The sequence below is a fragment of the Heptranchias perlo genome, chromosome 13, assembly GCF_035084215.1.
Source record: "Heptranchias perlo isolate sHepPer1 chromosome 13, sHepPer1.hap1, whole genome shotgun sequence".
Taxonomy (NCBI): Eukaryota; Metazoa; Chordata; class Chondrichthyes; order Hexanchiformes; family Hexanchidae; genus Heptranchias; species Heptranchias perlo.
The window spans coordinates 13,422,010-13,440,102 of record NC_090337.1 but is presented as its reverse complement, the minus strand read 5'-3'; the positions used below and the strand labels follow the sequence as shown (position 1 = coordinate 13,440,102).

The following is an 18,093-nucleotide window of genomic DNA, read 5'->3' as shown; positions in this document are numbered from 1 at the left end:
ACCACTGCTTTTTGATATATATTAATGACCTAGACTTGGGTATAGAGGGTATAATTTCAAAGTTTGGAGATGACACAAAACTTGGAAATGTAGTAAATAATGTAGAGGATAGTAACAGACTTCAGGAAGACATAGACAGACTGATGAAATGGGCAGACACATGGCAGAGAAGTGTGAAGTGATGCATTTTGGTAGGAAGAATGAGGCGAGGCAATATTAACTAAATGGTACAATTTCAAAGGGGTTACAGGAACCGAGAGACCTGGGGGTGTATGTACACAAATCTTTGAAGGTAGCAGGACAAGTTGAGCAGGCTGTTATTTTTTTTTAAAAAGCATATGGGATCCTGGGCTTTATTAACGTACGTAGAGTACAAAAGCAAGGAAGTTATGTTAAACCTTTATAAAACACTGGTTAGGCCTCAGCTGGAGTATTGTGTTCAATTCTGGGCACCACACTTTAGGAAGGATGTCAAGGCCTTAGAGAGGGTGCAGAATAGATTTACATGAACGGTACCAGGGATGAGGGACTTCAGTTACGTGGAGAGACTGGAGAAGCTGGGGTTGTTCTTAGAACAGAGAAGTTAATGGGAGATTTGATAGAGGTGTTGAAAATCATGAACTGTTTTGACAGAGTAAATAAGGAGAAGCTGTTTCCAGTGACAGACGGGTCGGTAAACAGAGGACACAGATTTAAGGTGATCGGCAAAAGAGCCAGAGGCGACATGAGGAAACATTTTTTTAACTTGGCGAGTTGTTATGATCTGGAATGCACTGCCTGAAAGGGCGGTGGAAACAGATTCAATAGTAACTTTCAAAAGGGAATTGGATAAACACTTGAAGGGAAAAAAATTACAGGGCTATGGGGATAGAGCAGGGGAGTGGGATTAATTTGATAGCTCTTTTAAAGAGCGGGCACAGGCATGAGGGACCGAATGGCCTCCTTCTGTTCTGTACTATTCTATGATTTTTCATTTGAAGGTACCCTCTTAATTCTCTTATTTTTCTTTGCGCCCCCAGCCCAGCCTCCCCATCCAAAACTTTCTCCTGTGTTCTAGCATCACTAACTCACTCACCTCTAGTGGTTGAGGTTAAGGGGGGGGAATTTTAACTCCCCAGATTGGGTTGGACCCACCTCCAACATGCCCACTTCTGGTTTTAACTAAGGCGGGTTGGAGGACGGGTGACTAACCTGCTCTCGAGAGGCGGGTCAGTTATTTAAATATGTTAATGAGGCTGCCTGCCTCAAATTTTAGCACCGTTTTAAATTTAATGGCTGCGGGCTGGGTTTCCCAGGGCTCAGGAAAGCCGGCAGCTGGAGGGAGGCGAGAATGGCCAGATCCAGCAGTTAAGTGCCTTTCCAGCACTGCTCGTGGGCCAGGAGGAGCAGGAGTGCTCCCCCAACCCGACCCACCAAGCTAACCTGCTTCCCTCCCTGCAATCTGCCTCCCTCCCAGAGATTGGACGCCCAGCGATCGAACCCTTTTGTGATCAGCTTCCCCCCTCCCTCACCGATGTCCTCTCTGGCCTGTGATCTCCTTCCTGACCTTCCATGATGTTTCCCCACCCCCCACCCCCCAACCCACGATCTCTCTCTTTCTGATCACTAGCTGCGGCCTGGTGCTGTAGGCCTCCCCCCGCCCCCCCCCCCCCCCCCCCCCCCCTTCCCGATAGCTGGCTGGCTGCTAGCGGGGAAACAGAGTGAAAAAATTTAGATGAGGTCTTGCTGTTAAATTCAGCAGAACTTCCGGGTTTCCCAGCCACTACGGTGCCTTCCAGTACGTATCCGGGCTTAAGTGACTGTTCCCATGGAGTCTGTAGATGCAGCATAAGCCAGCCACTAGGCAAAGCAACACAGCATCCTGGCAACAGTAATCTCTCCAATTTATTCCCCCCCCCCTTCTGATTTATCATGATTTTAAAGATGAACGTGTATAATTTGGAAAGATAAATTGTAATTTTGATGTTTTTCTATCCCAAGGCGTTTTGCTCCAGATCTATCCCACATTTACTCTGTTGAGGAGACTTCTCTGCATTCCCTTCAGTTGCTCCCAATGCACTCTACAGGTACTGTAACCTACAGCACACCAGCCTTGGATTGTGTGGCATGAATATTCTAGAGCATCACTTGATTGTCTTTGGGCATCAGGGAGGTTTTACGTGGAACTTTCCCTCAGGAGATTCAGCCTAGGTTCTGTGCTCAAACTCTGGTCGGGGTTTGAATTCACAGCCTTCTCACCTCTGCGGTGAGAGTGCTGTCAACTGAGCCGAGTTTTTGTGTGAGAGAGAGGAAGGCAAAAGGGGAAGGGTAACAAGAAAGAAATGGAGGACAAACTTCCCCTGGGGCCTGCTAACCTGACCTTTTTTTAAATGTCAGTGTATGTACAGAATTGTTTTTGCATGTGTATCTGGTATTGTAGAGTCCTCACCATTCTGCTCATTAGTCCATGCTAATTACTTGACGCCATGCCCATATTCCCTATTCTCATCCCATTTCCCTATTTTTATTTAATTTCATTTTGGCTTTCTATTTTATAATATTTAACATTTTTCACTATTACACTTGCCCCTCCCTCCCTCTCCTGTCGCCAGGTCCATACATGCTCAGCCTCTCTACTCTCCCCAAACTGAAATTAATCTTCACTCCCGAGTGCAGCCACGTCCTGACCTACTGTGCCTCTCTCTCTTCTAACCCGAACTTCCTTCTGAACACAATCATGCCCTGAGGTCCTAGCCTGTGCATCCTACCTGGTCTCCCAGACTTGATCCAGTGCGTATTTCACATCTGGCCATGGAGCCAGAGCCGGGCAATTAAACAAAGTGAAATTGGAAGAAGCTGATTTTAGAAGAAAATAGTGTGAGAAAAGTGGGAAAGAAGATTAAATTGAAAAACCATTTTTAAAAAACGGCAGCATAATGCAGAAAGTGTGTGACAGGCAGCATACAGGAATAACATACAAAAACTGATGCAAGAGAGACACAAACTGCATGACAAACATGCACAAGAGAGAAACAGGAAATGACAAATTTACAGAAAGAGGAAGACAGAGTGAGAAAGATTCAGGCTGACCGATGTAGAGGTGACAACAAGAGGAAGGAAAAAGGTAAACATAAGAAAAAAAAAACTACAAATGCAGAAAATTTGAAATAAAGCAGGAAGTGCTGACAATTTGCATTCAATCTGCCACCATCTTAAAAGAGGAAAGTAGGTTAGCATTAGAGGTGAAACTTAGTTCTGACAAAGGATCTACACCCAAAGAACATCAACCTGTCTTTTCTCTTCCAGCGATGACATTGCCAGCACACTCTCTTTATTACAAAGAATTAGAGGAGGAACTAGCAGGGAGACAGTTACATGGAGAGAGAGAGAGAGATACATAAATTATATTTTCTTGTCGATGAGTAATGCCATTGGGTAGCAGCTAGTTTGTTTATCTATTGTGTACATATAAAATCTTGCATCTAGCACAAAGTCTGTGTCATACTTCCACCTGACTCATAATGACGATCCGGATTCTTTCCCCTCAGTCTGGTTCAGTAAAAACTGAAGTCGAATACATTTTAAAGTTCAGCACAACTTTAATAGCAGGGTTCTTAGTCTGCAGCATTGATTTGGACTCCTGATAGAGTCCCGCTATGCTGGCAGAGCAAGAGCAAGAAACATACAGAAATCCACACGTTTTTATACAAATCAATAGGGTTGGAACATACTTAACGAGGGTCAACACCAATCATAAGCCGGGCATAGGTTGCCATGTGGGGTTACATTATTTCCGGCCAATCATAGATAATCATGTGCTGACCATGTTGCTGTTAGACATCAAAGGGGATACTTCCTCACCTTCCAACTTGGAATGTTCTTCCCTGTTCCTTCTGTTCCTTATCTCCCAACCTGGAATGTCTTTCGACTTTGGCTAAGCTTGTTACCTATATTGATCTGCCATAAACATGGAGACATTCAGACCAGTCCTTGAATCACATCAAAGACTCTACATTGCTAAGACAATGCAAACCTGCTGACTACGCAAACATATGGCCCAGCAGGAGGCCAGGCCACCTGTACCAATCTCAGTTACTAACTAATTAACCCTTTCTAACCATTTTGCATTCTGCTTCTTTGCCACGTAGACATTTTAATATTTTACCGAAAACTGACCACGTAGGGATTCTCAATAAAACAGCAACAGATCACAACTGAACTGATGGAGAACATACTAATGAACAAGTAGTGTCTTTTAAATCTTGTGTATAAAAGAAATCAAAGACTTTCCAATTGACATCAGGATATACCTATTCACAGCTTTGTGGCCTTAAGGGTACAGGCCATTTAAACGCAGCTGTACCTCAGCAGCAGAATACTACGTTCTGCCATAAGATCCAACTTACAGTGCACACTGCCATGGGAGAGCCACCAGTAATGTTTGAAGTGGTGCCAGTACATTTACTGCAGATTGCTGCACAATAAATGTCTGAATAGTTGGTTTCCACAACTGCATATCATATATTGTTAACCTCTCAAAAGAAAAGTAAATTGAAGCACCAGATGGCTCTAACCATGATTATACTTTTTTTTTAAAAAATGAAATAACTCCACTTGTCTTTATTTTGTGCTTTTTGTCTTAGGAGACTTGGAATCGAGCAGTCATCCTGCCAGGAAGGAGAAGCAGATGCTCAGCCTCTTCTGTTTCTTTTCGTTGCCACACGCAGGTTACCTGTATGCCGTTGGCAATATGGTGCAACAGCTCTCCACGTACAAGTACCCAGAAAAGGCCAAGCAAGCTGTGCTGAGTCCCCAGTTCCTGCACGTCATTACCAGGTACGATGACATTTGGACAAGAAACACTCTCGTGGTCTTGCCATTGCTGTCTATTCTTTGGGAGCTCAAGGGTGCAGGAAAACCTTTCATAGGCTTGTTATCCTACAGTTTGTGTTGACGTAAAGTGCCCTTGGCTTTGCACTGATGCAAACAGTACAGTTTAATTTGGATGCAAAGTCACCAGAAACGTAGGTGACAAAGTGGCAGCTTCACATGACTTGGACTTCATAATTGCAGTCCAACGTGAAGCCAAGTTTCAAAAATGCACATGCAGTTCACTAGATCACCTTCATGTTAGTCAGCTGACAAGAGAGTTGACTTTCCCAACATTAACATTTAACTGCTATTTGGTTGTTGGTGAATGGAGTTTTGAGTGTGCTTAAAATTGCCCTTTGGCCAATGCCTTGGGCATTGTATTCAAATACACATATCCAGAAGTGAACAACAATGGTTTAGAATCATTTCCACTGTCAGCAGAGATCTGTGGACTGTGAGGCAGTTTGTTTTAGTTTATGTTGTGTTATTGCTGTAAGGTTAGATTCAGTTTACAAAGGGTCAACTCCCACAGAGACATCATCTTTTGGCTTAACATTAACCAGCAGACATGGAGCTAGGGTGAATTGAAATGTTATTTAGGAAACAATGAGTGATTGGAAATGTTAAAGAGCTTCCCAAAGAGAGAGCCATCAGACTATTTACATTTGCATATTACGTTAGCTTTGAGACAATGCAGATTGTTAGATGTAATTCTAAGCTTTTCTCACCATTATGTTAGAATGTTTTTCATTCAACGCCCAAGGCAGGAGCCTTAGCTAAACATACACACTGGTGCTGTTGGCTCCCACATCAAATTAGAGGGATGTCATTCAGGGTGTAACTTTGATTGACCGCTCAATGGGCCAATCTCCTCTGAGTGAGTGGTTAGAAGACCATCGGTGTCTTGCTTTCGCTCTTGCTTTTGTTGGTGTTCATGCTTCCACTTTCTCTTGAGTCAGAGACCCTAGGCGAGCATATGAGTAGATACAGCCTGTTACAGAGGAACATGTGACCAGTTAGCTTAGGGACAGCTCGCTTTAATATGAGCTTTTGCCTAAAACAATGGCAGTGTCGCATATTTTAGTTTTTATGGTATGAGAAACGGTAATAAATAAATTAATCTCACTAGGAAAACTGTATTTTTATTCATGAATTTTATGTAAAATAAACTAGTTTGTTGGTTTACTAGATTTTGCTAGAGCACTTCTCAGTCCGTCACAGCAAAGGTGCGCTCAGGATTGTGAGAGACATGAATAACCGGTGACACTGAACCCGAGAGAATAGTGAAACACTCTAGCGCGATACCTCACCAACTATTGCAACACAAGCTGTTTGGACTCCACTATCTCAGTAGACATGTTCACAAGTTAGTAAATGCACAGATCTTTACATGTAGCTCTGGTTGGTTCCTGGCCATAATACTTGTTGTCTCCTCCTTCTATGACAGGAATAACTTGCAGTGTTATACAGTCAGATGCAGTGCAGTAGCTGCTCGAGATACGGATCCAGAGATGGACACAAATGACAAGGTAGTTTTTTTTTAACCCTAGAATGCAGGTCATAGAGTTATACAGCACGGATAGAGGCCCTTCGGCCCATCGTGTGATCATTCGTACTACACAGCGTTTTTAAAAAATTAAAATGTATACCATTTTATCACAGTGCAGTGACCATTTTTGTATGTGCAAATGTAGCAACTATTCTGTGCCATTGATGTCGCTCATAAAGCAAAGAGTTGAATGATTAGTTAAGCTGTTTTTAATGGTGTTGGTTGAGGGAGGATTGTTGGCCAAGACACGGGGAGAAATCCGCACTCTTCTTTGAGTACTGCTATGGGATCTTTAACATCCAGTGGAACAGACAAATAGAGGCTCAGTTTAACATTTCATCTGAAAGACGGAACCTCAGACAATGTAGCACTCCCTCGGTCAGGCTAGTTATGTGCTCATGGCCTGATGTGGGGCTTGAACCACAGCCCTCTAGCTCAGAGCTAAGCTGATATTTCATAGTACACATCTTGTATTTTTCTATCAGTCTAGATCACTTCAAATTTATATAAAGTGATGGTGGCAGGGGAAAGATAAAGTTCACTTTAGCATATAAATGCCATGGGGGTGATTTTAAACCCCAACAATGGGTGGATTGGGAGCGGGTGGGAGTTGAAAATAGTTGTCTTTTTTGGGTCACGACCGCATCCCGGCTTTATTTCCGAGTTTAACGTCGGCGTGTAAAAGTACAGGCTTCCCACTGGGAATGCAAAGTCCGAAAATTTTGCGGTCGCGACCCAAAAAACAACTATTTTCAACTCCCACCTGCCCCCAAACCACCCGTTCTTGGGGTTTAAAATCACCCCCCATGTCTTTGCCTGTTGATTCCCCACTTATATCATTGTTTTCCCTGTCGGTGTTTCTCTTTGGTTAGGCTTGTCCACCGTTTTTCATGCCAGTGTGTGCCTTGCGTATGCAGCTCTTTATTGGACTAAGATCTGCGTGTCATTCCAGAAATCACTTAATTCTGCTGACCAAGGCAGACGTCCATGTCCAAGATAGACGCAATGAGTCAAAGAAAGGATCGTGAGTACAAAGTTTCTCCCCGCTACCATTCCACATCACTTGAATGTGCGAGCAACCCCCGGAGCATTCATTTAAAAGGGCAACATGTGAATCAAAGACAAAAAAATCGAAACGCTTACTGATGATCAGGTCAATAATTGGACTCCTGACCCCTTTCCTGGTCAATCTTTATTACCTTCCTCATAAGAATGAAGGTTTAAGATCAACTCATTTGAAGTTCCCACTGCAGTCGAATCCACTTGTGATCATGCTTTAATCTTAGGTTGAGAAAACTAATTTGTGTAAAATGTTCAGGTTTTCCATGGGTTGTACTGAATCTGCTTGTGTTGGATTCCCTTGTTGCTCTGCAGATCTTAACATTAATGGTTTTAATAACAGTTGATTTGTAAATTTAAAAAAAAACATTAAAATCATTTAGTCCCAAATGGTCATTCTGAATATAATGCAGCTCAGCACTAACCAGCAATTGAAACAGTTGAGCTCAGCTAAAGTGTTACTGTGCAGGACCGCAGTAGACCTGGGGGATTGGCTGTAATCAGCACAGTTATAGTGATCAAAAGCAAAATAACACGAATGCTGGAAATCTGAAATTAAATCAGAAAATGCTGGAAACACTCAGCAGGTCAGGCAGCATCTCAGACAGTAGGCCTAATGGTTCTGCTGTAAACCTTTACACTTCCTCTAGACCCATCTTTTGTTTCTTTACTTGTTCCATTACCACCCTCCTTGCCTTGCACCACCATCCCTTCACCCTATCACAGACCTTCCCCATTGTTCTTTCCTCTCTCTGCCCCCTTTTTCCTGGCTCTGTACTTGCTTATAAGGTGTTAAATCTCTAAATTCTTCCAGTTCTGATGAAAGGTCATCGACCTGAATTGTTCACTCTGTTTCTGTCTCCGCAGATGCTGCCTGACCTGCTGAGTGTTTCCAGCATGCTCTGTTTTTATCACAGTTATAGTGGTGGTTTGGGCTACTAGCCAAACCCATCATTATAACCCGATTCTACTGTGTAAAGTTGGTATCAAATGGAATTGATGCTTTGCTCAATTACAAACCATCACCATCTAACTCCAGGCTCACCTGATTCAGTCATGACATTAAGTCAACAAATTTTGAAAAGGGGACCTTGGCAAAGCTGAACAAAACTTTTTTTATATTTTTATAGGCCTCAAAAATTCAGGAGTATTAAAAAAATGCCATCAATTACTAGCGAACCTGGGTGGAATTTATATTGCCTACAGATAATTCCAACAGTTCAGCTGTGCAGGGAGATGGTGAGTAGTTTGCATTTTCCATTGGCATTGACATGATAATTGGAAGCTGTGCTGACCTTGTACTTTTCTACCCTGTTGCAGGTTGATTATAGTAAAAGGTACAAGGCCTGCAGTCCACAGAGTTATGTTCATCTGCTGAGTGAGGCCCACCTGATGTTAAAAGCAGCTCTCCTGGACCCTGACCTATGCAACCAGACTGACGGCGGAGATATACTGTCTGCTTTCAAAGAGAACTGCGCCCAACTGGGAGACTGTTTCAGCCAGTATATGCTTTCACTTTCCTGGAAAATGTTATTTTCAATGAGATGTATTTGTTTCAAGGTCATAGAAATCTAGGGTCGCCAATTCTGGTTGGAGGTATTCCTGGAGGCCTGATCACGTGACTTCTCTAAATGTTATTGCATTTACCTTTTTATAAAGGTCAGGTCCCCTGTAGTCGAATATTTTTGCTCATGGTTTCGTGCCAGCAGCTGTTGTGCGAGATGCTCCGTGAACCAGGAGGCTGCCCATGAGCAGGCGAAGAGGGAAAACTGAGGGTGGGGGGGAAATCGAGGGTGGGGGGGAACCAAGGGGAAGGGATTTGCAGAGGGGAAACTGAAGGTGGGAGGAACTTTGATTCCAATAGTAACTCACTGAAATTGCACCGATAACTAATAGTAATACTAGTAACACTCAGATTTCCCCTTATACAATAACTTACTTATGGTCTATATCGCTATCAACGATAGTCTGGAATGCCCCGATATCCTACCTGTGACTAGTAGTAATCCTTTAACCCACTGATAATCGGGGCACCTCTGCTTTTAGAATGAGTATGTTAGTTGATTTCAGCTCCCTGGTTTTACATTAACTGGTAATATACCCGAGTGAGCACCAAATTATGGAGTTGAGCAATCACATGTTTTCAATCTGTGTTGAAGACTGTTTTAACTGATGTGTGGACTTATTTTGCCAATAGGTTTGAGATGGATGACTTTCACCTCACCCTCCCCTACTATAAGATGTCTGGCGTGTCACTGAGTGACCTAATCAGCAGAAGGCTTTTATGGGAAAATGAGCCTCAGAAATTTGGAAAAGGATTTATGTACTACTTAAAGCATTCTGTGTATGAGGAAATTGAAGAGCCACTGAGTGTGGTAAGCAGTTTTAAATGTAGCCTTGGATGCCATCTGACACAACCCAGAATATTCCATGTTGTGCGGCCTAATGTTGTCTGGCTACTTATGTTTCAACTAGTCCAGGATGTGTCTATCTGCCAATTAGCTATGAGGTTGGAGCTAACGGGCAGAATTGTTGAATGCTAAACCCATAACCACAAAGTGGACGTACATCATTAAGCCATTTGACCCATCTATCCATAAAGACACTATGGTTCCCTCTATTCTCGTACCCTCTCTCCCCCGGCTTCACAGCAAATAGTTTCTGAATTTTTCCATGTTGCCCTGCCCAGAATCCATTCCATGTGTTAATCGCTCTTTGTATAAAGAAGAACTTTCCAACATCGTTTGCCTCTCGTTAGTTTGAACCTGTGTCCCCTTGTTCTACTGTCACAGTTTAGTTTGAAGTAGTGTTCTGGATTTACCTTTTCTTTGGCACTTGCTGATTTACATATCTCCTGAGGTCTTGTCTTGGTCGCCCTCTTTCGAGACTGAAAAGCCCAAGTTTCTCCAACTTTTTCTGTCGATTCAATCCTCTGATGCTCGGGCTAGGCCTCTTGGCTTTTCCCTGCGCCTATTCCTTGGCTGAAATGTCTCTTTTCTGTCTCGGTGACAAAAACTGGACACTGCTCTGTGTGGTCTGACCAGAGTACTGTACGGTTTTAGTATGACCTCCCCACCTTGTACTTATTCGCGTCATATCCCGCTCACCTATCACCCTGTGCTCGCTGACCTACATTGGCTCCCGCTCCGGCAACACCTCGATTTTTAAAAAAAATTCTCATCCTTGTTCAAATTCCTCTATGGCCTTGCCCCCTCCCTATCTCTGTAAGCTCCTACGACCCTCCGAGATTTCTGTGCTCCTCCAATTCTGGCCTCTTGCTGCATCCCCAATTTCCTTCGCCCCATCGTTGGCGGCCGTGCCTTCACCTGCCTAGGCCCTAAGCTCTGTAATTCGCTCCCGAAACCTCTCCCTCTCTCTCTCTTAAGTCGCTCCTTAAATCCTACTTCTTTTACCAAGCTTTTGGTCACCTGTCCTAATATCTCCTTATGTGGCTCGGTGTCAAATTTTGTCTGCTAACGCTCCTGTGAAGTGCTTTGGGACATTTTACTATGTTAAGTGCTATATAAATGAAAGTTGTTGTTTGTTGTACATAGTTCAACATTCCGTTTACTTTAATCTGAGTCTAAAGATTTTTTAAAAAGCGAGTGCTGAACTTCATTGAATCAATGAAGTTTGGAGCCCACTGTGGTTGGATAGAATATTCTTTAAATATGCTTTTGTTTGCTTTTTGGAAGTACAGAAATATTATTTTTAATCTTGTAGGAAACAGCGAATCAGGTGTTGCATGTATTCAAGCTGGCAGAACCAACCCAAATTCCTCATGCCTTATGCAGCCCCTGCATGAGAAACGTGTGCCTGAGAACTGCGTGGGACCATCTGGAGAGACTGGCCGCAATCAGCCCATCGCCCCTGGTCATGCTGACCAAAGCAACTGTGGCACTGAGAATGAAAGACCTGCAAAAGTACGAGATGGCCATGGAGCGATACACAGAGGTGAAGTTTATGTAGATGAATCTCTGCATTGTCCACTTTAAAGCTTCTACTCCAAGCCTTTTAAAACCCCAGCTTGGCATTATCTAAACCACAGCTTCTTGGTTTAGCTCATCCCCTGTTACAAGTGCAATTTTTTTTTATTCGTTCATGGGATGTGGGCGTTGCTGGCGAGGCCAGCATTCATTGCCCATCCTTAATTGCCCTCGAGAAGGTGGTGGTGAGCCGCCTTCTTGAACCGCTGCAGTCCGTGTGGTGAAAGTTCTCCCACAGTACTTTTAGGAAGGGAGTTCCAGGATTTTGACCCAGCAACGATGAAGGAATGGCGATATATTTCCAAGTCGAGATGGTGTGTGACTTGGAGGGGAACGTGCAGGTGGTGTTGTTCCCATGAACCTGCTGCTCTTGTCCTTCTAGGTGGTAGAGGTCGCGGGTTTGGGAGGTGCTGTCGAAGAAGCCTTGGCGAGTTGCTGCAGTGCATCCTGTGGATGGTACACACACTGCAGCCACAGTGCACCGGTGGTGAAGGGGGTGAATGTTTAGGGTGGTGGATGGGGTGCCAATCAAACGGGCTGCTTTGTCCTGGATGGTGTTGAGCTTCTTGAGTGTTGTTTGAGCTGCACTCATCCAGGCAAGTGGAGAGTATTCCATCACACTCCTGACTTGTTCCTTGTAGATGGTGGAAAGGCTTTTGGGAGTCAGGATGTGAGTCACTCGCCATTGGTGCAAAGGGAGTTAACTTCACACTAAACACTGAAGTTGAGGTGTGAATTCAGAGTTGGAGCCCAGTGTTACCCTTGAATGAAAGCTTGTGAATTTAAAATAAAATTGCTGGACTATAACTTGGTGTTGTAAAATTGTTTACAATTGTCAACCCCAGTCCATCACCGGCATCTCCACATCTTGAATGAAGGATTGAGCGATGAGCTGAAAATCTCCAGGTTCTGGTCCGTTAATGAATACAATGTCAGACAAATTTGAGCAACTGTAACTAGTTCTTGAGTGCAAGGCCAGACATAAATTGGCCCATAATTGGCATTCCCTGTATCAGAATGACATTTCCAATTCCCACATTAGGTGTAACAATAGTTGGAGTAGGAACTGAAAGTTCTTGCTGGTACAGTAGTGGGTGATTTACTGAGATTGGAGTTAAAATACATTATTACAGCAAAATAGAGGAAGTGTTGCTCTGCAGTTGGCTCATGTGTCTGAACTAAGTGTTTGTTTAATGGTTATACTGCAAACTAAAAGTGGAAAACTGTTATGTTTCTGAGCACTGTGATCCCTCTCCTTGTTCAGGTCAAATATTCACTAAAAATGCAATTTAAAAGCATGTAGCTGTACTTTCCATTATTTAGTGATGACTTAAAACTCCTAAAACAAATTTAAATGATAGCTGTCTAGTGTGAGTACTCTTCCCCTCCCCCACCCCCCATGAAGTGTTTTTCTTTGCAGTGGTCGAGACAGCTGTACCTCCTAAACTGTAACATGCCCCATTGTCATGCTAATGCTGCCTGTCATCTCTTCAGGACCTGACCAAAGGTAAGACAGAAGGGCAGACAAGTCCAGAAACAAGTGATTTGGTGATACACAGCTTCTGTTTCAAAACCCTGTGGATTGCAGGAGGAACATAGGGGTTGCTCAATGAGAAAAGACCAAGGTCCGTCTAGTTCACCTTCTACCATCCTGGTAGTCACATGATACAATGATAATGGAGTTGTTGACTAATCATAGCTAGCTAGCAATCAATCTCTATCGATTAGTCTACAACAGACCCAGACATGACGTGAGGGAAAACCCCAGTGGTGGAGAGCTTTGGGAACCACAGGTCCAAAGTCACCTGTTCCTCCCAAGTATGCTGCACTTACCACACATTGTGTCTCAAATTACTCATATACTGTATCCTAAAATGTTATTTTCTGAAAGAAATCTATCTAATTTTCATTTTAATGAACCAATACTGACTGCTTCCATCGACTCCCTATAGACTCTGTTCCATTGGTTGAGCACTCGCTCACTGAAATATTGTTGCTGCAGATTAGTTTTGAATTTACCCCCCGCCCCCCCCACTTCAAGTGCTGGAGGAAGGGAAATTTCAGGGGTTCCACAGTTTTGAGGTCTAGGGAAAGAATGAGTTCATGTAGGAGACTGGATGATGGGTCTTGACTTCAACACAGAAAGGATATCAGGAGGAGGCAGTGTGCGTGAGCCAGCATATTGTTCATTTTTCGAGGAGCAAGAGAAGAAAGTTCAGGGAATTAATATATATATATGTGTGTGTGTGTGTGTGTAAATGTCACCTCCTTTGTAGACACTTAGGTCCCACAAGAATGTTCTAATGCTTGGATGTTTACTAAATCCCTCCCCTTCAACTTCCAACTTCCTTTTTCCCCTCTCCACTCTCCCCTTCCTCCTCTCTTCTCCCTCCTCCCCTCCCTTTCTCTCTCCCTTTCTTCTCTCTCTCTCTCCCCATTCCTCCTCCCACTCTTTTTGTTCCTCTGCTTTTCTTTTCCTTCTCTCTCTCTCTCTCTCTCTCTCTCTCTCTCTCTTTCTTTGCCTAAAAAAAAGACATGCATTTATATAGCGCCTTTCACAGTCTCAGGACATCCCAAAGCGCTTTACAGGCTATGAAGTACTTTTTGAAGTATAGTCACTGTTGTAATGTAGGAATCGTGGCAGCTAATTTGTGCACAGCAAGCTCCCACTAACAGCAACGTGATAATGACCAGATAATTTTTTTTTAAAGTGATGTCGGTTAGAATCATAGAATGCCTTTCAGGCAGCGCATTCCAGATCATAACTACTCGCTGCCTTTTTTAAAAAAAAAAGTTTTTCTCCATGTCGCCTTTAGTTCTTTTGCCAAGCACCTTAAATCTGTATCCTCTGGCTCTGGACTCTTCCGCCAGTGGGAACGGTTTCTCTTTATTTACCCTTCATGATTTTGAACATTTCTATCAAATCTCCTCTTAACCTTCTCTACTCTAAGGAGAACAACTCCAGCTTCTCCAGTCTATCCACGTAACTGAAGTCCCTCATCCTTGGAACCATTCTAATAAATCTTTTCTGCACCCTTTCTAAGGCCTTCACATCCATCCTAAAGTGCAGTGCCCAGAAATGGACACAATATTCCAGTTGTGGCCGAACCAGTGTTTTATAAAGGTTCAACATAACTTCCTTGTTTTTGTACTGTATGCCTCTATTTACAAAGCCCTGGATTTCCATTTGCTTTTTTAACCGCTTTCTCAACCTGTCCTGCCACCTTCAAAGATTTGTGTACATGTACCCCCAGGTCTCTCTGTTTCTGCACCCACTTTAGAATTGTACCATTTAGTTTATATTGCCTCTCCTCATTCTTCCTGCCAAAATGTATCACTTCGCACTTCTCTGCGTTAAATTTCATCTGCCATGTGTCCGCCCATTCCACCAGCCTGTCTATGTCCTCTTGAAGTCTATTACTGTCCTCATTGTTTACTACACTTTCAAGTTTTGTGTCATCTGCAAATTTTGAAATTGTGCCCTGTGCACCCAAGTCCAAGTCATTAATATGTCAAAAAAAGCAGTGGTCCTAGTACCGACCCCTGGGGAACACCACTGTACACCTCCTCCAGTCTGAAAAACAACTGTTCACCACTAGTCTGTTTCCTGTCACTTAGTCAATTTCGTATCCATCCTGCCACTGCCCCTTTTATTCCATGGGCTTCAATTTTGCTGACAAACCTATTACATGGCACTTTATCAAACGCCTTTTGAAAGTCCATATACACAACATCAACCGCATTGCCCTCATCAACCCTCTGTTACCTCATCAAAAAACTCAAATCAAGTTAGGTAAACACGATTTGCCTTCAACAATCCGTGCTGCCTTTCCTTTATTAATCCACACCTGTCCAAGTGACTGTTAATTTTGTCCCGGATTATCGTTTCTAAAAGCTTCCCCACCACTGAAGTTAAACTGACTGGCTTGTAGTTGCCAGGTTTACCCTTACATCCTTTATTGAACAAGGATGTAACATTTGCAATTCTCCAGTCCTCTGGCACCACCCCCATATCTGTCTAAGGAGGATTGGAAGATTATGGCCAGCACCTCCGCAATTTCCACCCATACTTCCCTCAGCAATCGAGAATGCATCTCATCCAGACCAAGTGACTTATCTACTTTAAGTACAGCCAGCCTTTCTAGTACTTCCTCTTTATCAATTTTTAACCCATCCAGTATCTCAACTACCTCTTTTTTTACTGTGAATTTCACAGCATCTTCTTCTTTGGTAAAGACAGGTGCAAAGTGCTCATTTAGTACCTCAGCCATGCCCTCTGCCTCCATGCATAGATCTCCTTTTTGGTTCCTAATCGGCCCCACCCCTCCTCTTACTGCACGTTTACTGTTTACATGCCTATAGAAGACTTTTGGATTCCCTTTTATGTTAGCCGTCAGTCTATTCTCATTTTCTCTCTTTGCTCCTCTTATTTCCTTTTTCACTTCTCTGTACTTTCTATATTCAGCCTGGTTCTCGCTTGTGTTATCAACCTGACATCTGTCATCTGCCCCCTTTTTCTGCTTCATCTTACTCTCTATCTCTTTCGTCATCCACGGAGTTCTGGCTTTAGTTACCGTACCTTTCCCCCTTCATGGGAATGTACCTAGACTGTACCCGAATCATCTCCTCTTTAAAGGCCGCCCATTGTTCGATTACTGTTTTGCTTGCCAATCTTTGAAGAGAGACTGGGAAGATTGGGTTTGTTTTCCTTGGAGCAGAGGAGGCTGAGGGGGGACATGATTGAGGTGTACAAAATTATGAGGGGCACAGATAGGATGGATACTAAGGAGCTTTTTCCCTTCGTTGAGGGTTCTATAACAAGGGGACATAGATTCAAGGTAAAAGGCGGGAGGTTTAGAGGGGATTTGAGAAAGAACTTTTTCACCCAGAGGGTGGTTGGAGTCTGGAACTCACTGCCTGAAAGGGTTGTGGAGGCAGGAACCCTCACAACATTCAAGAAGCATTTGGATGAGCACTTGAAATGCCGTAGCATACAAGGCTACGGACCAAATGCTGGAATATGGGATTAGAGTAGACAGAGCTGATGGCCGGCGCGGACACGATGGGCCGAAGGGCCTCTATCCGTGCTGTATAACTCTGACTCTATGACTAAATGTACCCAGGCCCGATCCGTTCTCAACCTGCTGAAATTGGTCCTCCTCCAATTAAGTATTTTTACTCTAGATTGTTCCTTGTCCATTTCCATAACTAATCTAAACCTTACGATATTATGATCGCTGTTCCCTAAATGTTCCCCCACTGACACTTGCTCCACTTGACCCACCTCATTCCCCAGAACCAGATCCAGCACTGCCTCCTTCCTCGTTGGGCCAGAAACATTCTGATCAAGAAAGTTCTCCTGAACACACTTCAGAAATTCCTCCCCCTCTTTGTCCTTTACGCTATTACTATCCCAGTCTATATTAGGATAGTTGAAGTCCCCCATTATCACTACTCTATAGTTCTTGCACCTCTCTGTAATTTCCCTGCAAATTTGCTCCTCTATCTCCTTCCCACTAGTTGGTGGCCTATAGATTACACCCAGTAGTGTAATGGCACCTCTATTTCTTAACTCTAACCAAATAGAGTCTTACCTTGACCTCTCAAGGACATCCTCTCTCCAGCACTGCAATATTCTCCATAATCAATACTGACACCCCACCCCCTCCAATTTTTTTTTCATTCCCTATATTTCCTGAACACCTTGTATCCAGGAATATTTAGTACCCAATCCTGCCCTTTTTTGAGCCAAGCCTCTGTTATTGCCACGATATCATATTATCATATTCCCATGTGGCTATTTGCGCCTGCAGCTCACCAACCTTATTTACCACACTTCGTGCGTTTATACAAATGCACTCTAAACCAATCTTTGACCTTCTCATATTCTCTTAGTCTGATCCTACCTAATACTGTACCATTTCTTACTCTAGTACTATCTGTCTTTCCCAATCCTTTGTGCATCTTGTTTCTTCTTTCTAATGCTACATCCTGGTGCCCATCCCCCAGCCAAATTAGTTTAAACCCTCCCCCACAGCACTACTGAACCTCCCCACGAGGACATTGGTCCCAGCTCTGTTGAGGTGCAACCCGTCCGTCTTGAACAGGTTCCTCCTGCCCCAGAGCTGGTCCCAATGCCTCAAGAATCCCTCTTGCACCATGTCTCTAGCCACGCTTCAATTTGCCTTATCTTCCTGTTTCTGTACTCACTAGCGCGAGGCACTGGGAGTAATCCAGAGATTACTACCTTTTTGAGGTCCTGCTTTTTAACTTCCTCCTTCGCTCCTGAGCAGGACCTCTGGGATAAATATTGGCCAGGCCACCTGGGAAAGCTCCCCTGCTCTTCTTCAAAATAGAGTCATGGGATCTTTTGCGTCCGCCTGAGCGGGTAGACGGGGCCTCGGTTTAAAGTCTCATCCGATAGTGCAGCACTCCTTCAGTATAGTGCAGCACTCCTTCAGTGCTGTACTGGGGTGTCAGCCTAGATTGTGAGCTCAAGTGTCTGGAGTGGGACTTGAACCAACAACTGATTCTGAGGCGAGAGTGCTACCACTGACTCATAGCTTACAATCGGGCTTTTAGAATCCAAGTTTGGCGTCACCTTATCGCTAGTTCTTGATTTAGACTGCCTTCTAATCTTTTCGCCCT

General features: G+C 43.7%; 1 protein-coding gene across 3 annotated transcripts in view; it reads left to right on the top strand.

The window, feature by feature from the left end:
* Positions 1-18,093, top strand: part of hps3 (HPS3 biogenesis of lysosomal organelles complex 2 subunit 1) — a 32,170-nt gene that overhangs the window by 4,716 nt on the left and 9,361 nt on the right. For all 3 annotated transcript variants that reach the window (XM_067995004.1, XM_067995002.1, XM_067995003.1), the window contains exons 5-12: positions 1,981-2,066; positions 4,623-4,815; positions 6,299-6,380; positions 7,273-7,424; positions 8,590-8,698; positions 8,780-8,961; positions 9,657-9,834; positions 11,183-11,413. In XM_067995004.1, coding sequence (XP_067851105.1) covers positions 1,981-2,066; positions 4,623-4,815; positions 6,299-6,380; positions 7,273-7,424; positions 8,590-8,698; positions 8,780-8,961; positions 9,657-9,834; positions 11,183-11,413 — 1,213 coding nt within the window. The remainder of the gene's footprint in view (positions 1-1,980; positions 2,067-4,622; positions 4,816-6,298; positions 6,381-7,272; positions 7,425-8,589; positions 8,699-8,779; positions 8,962-9,656; positions 9,835-11,182; positions 11,414-18,093) is intronic.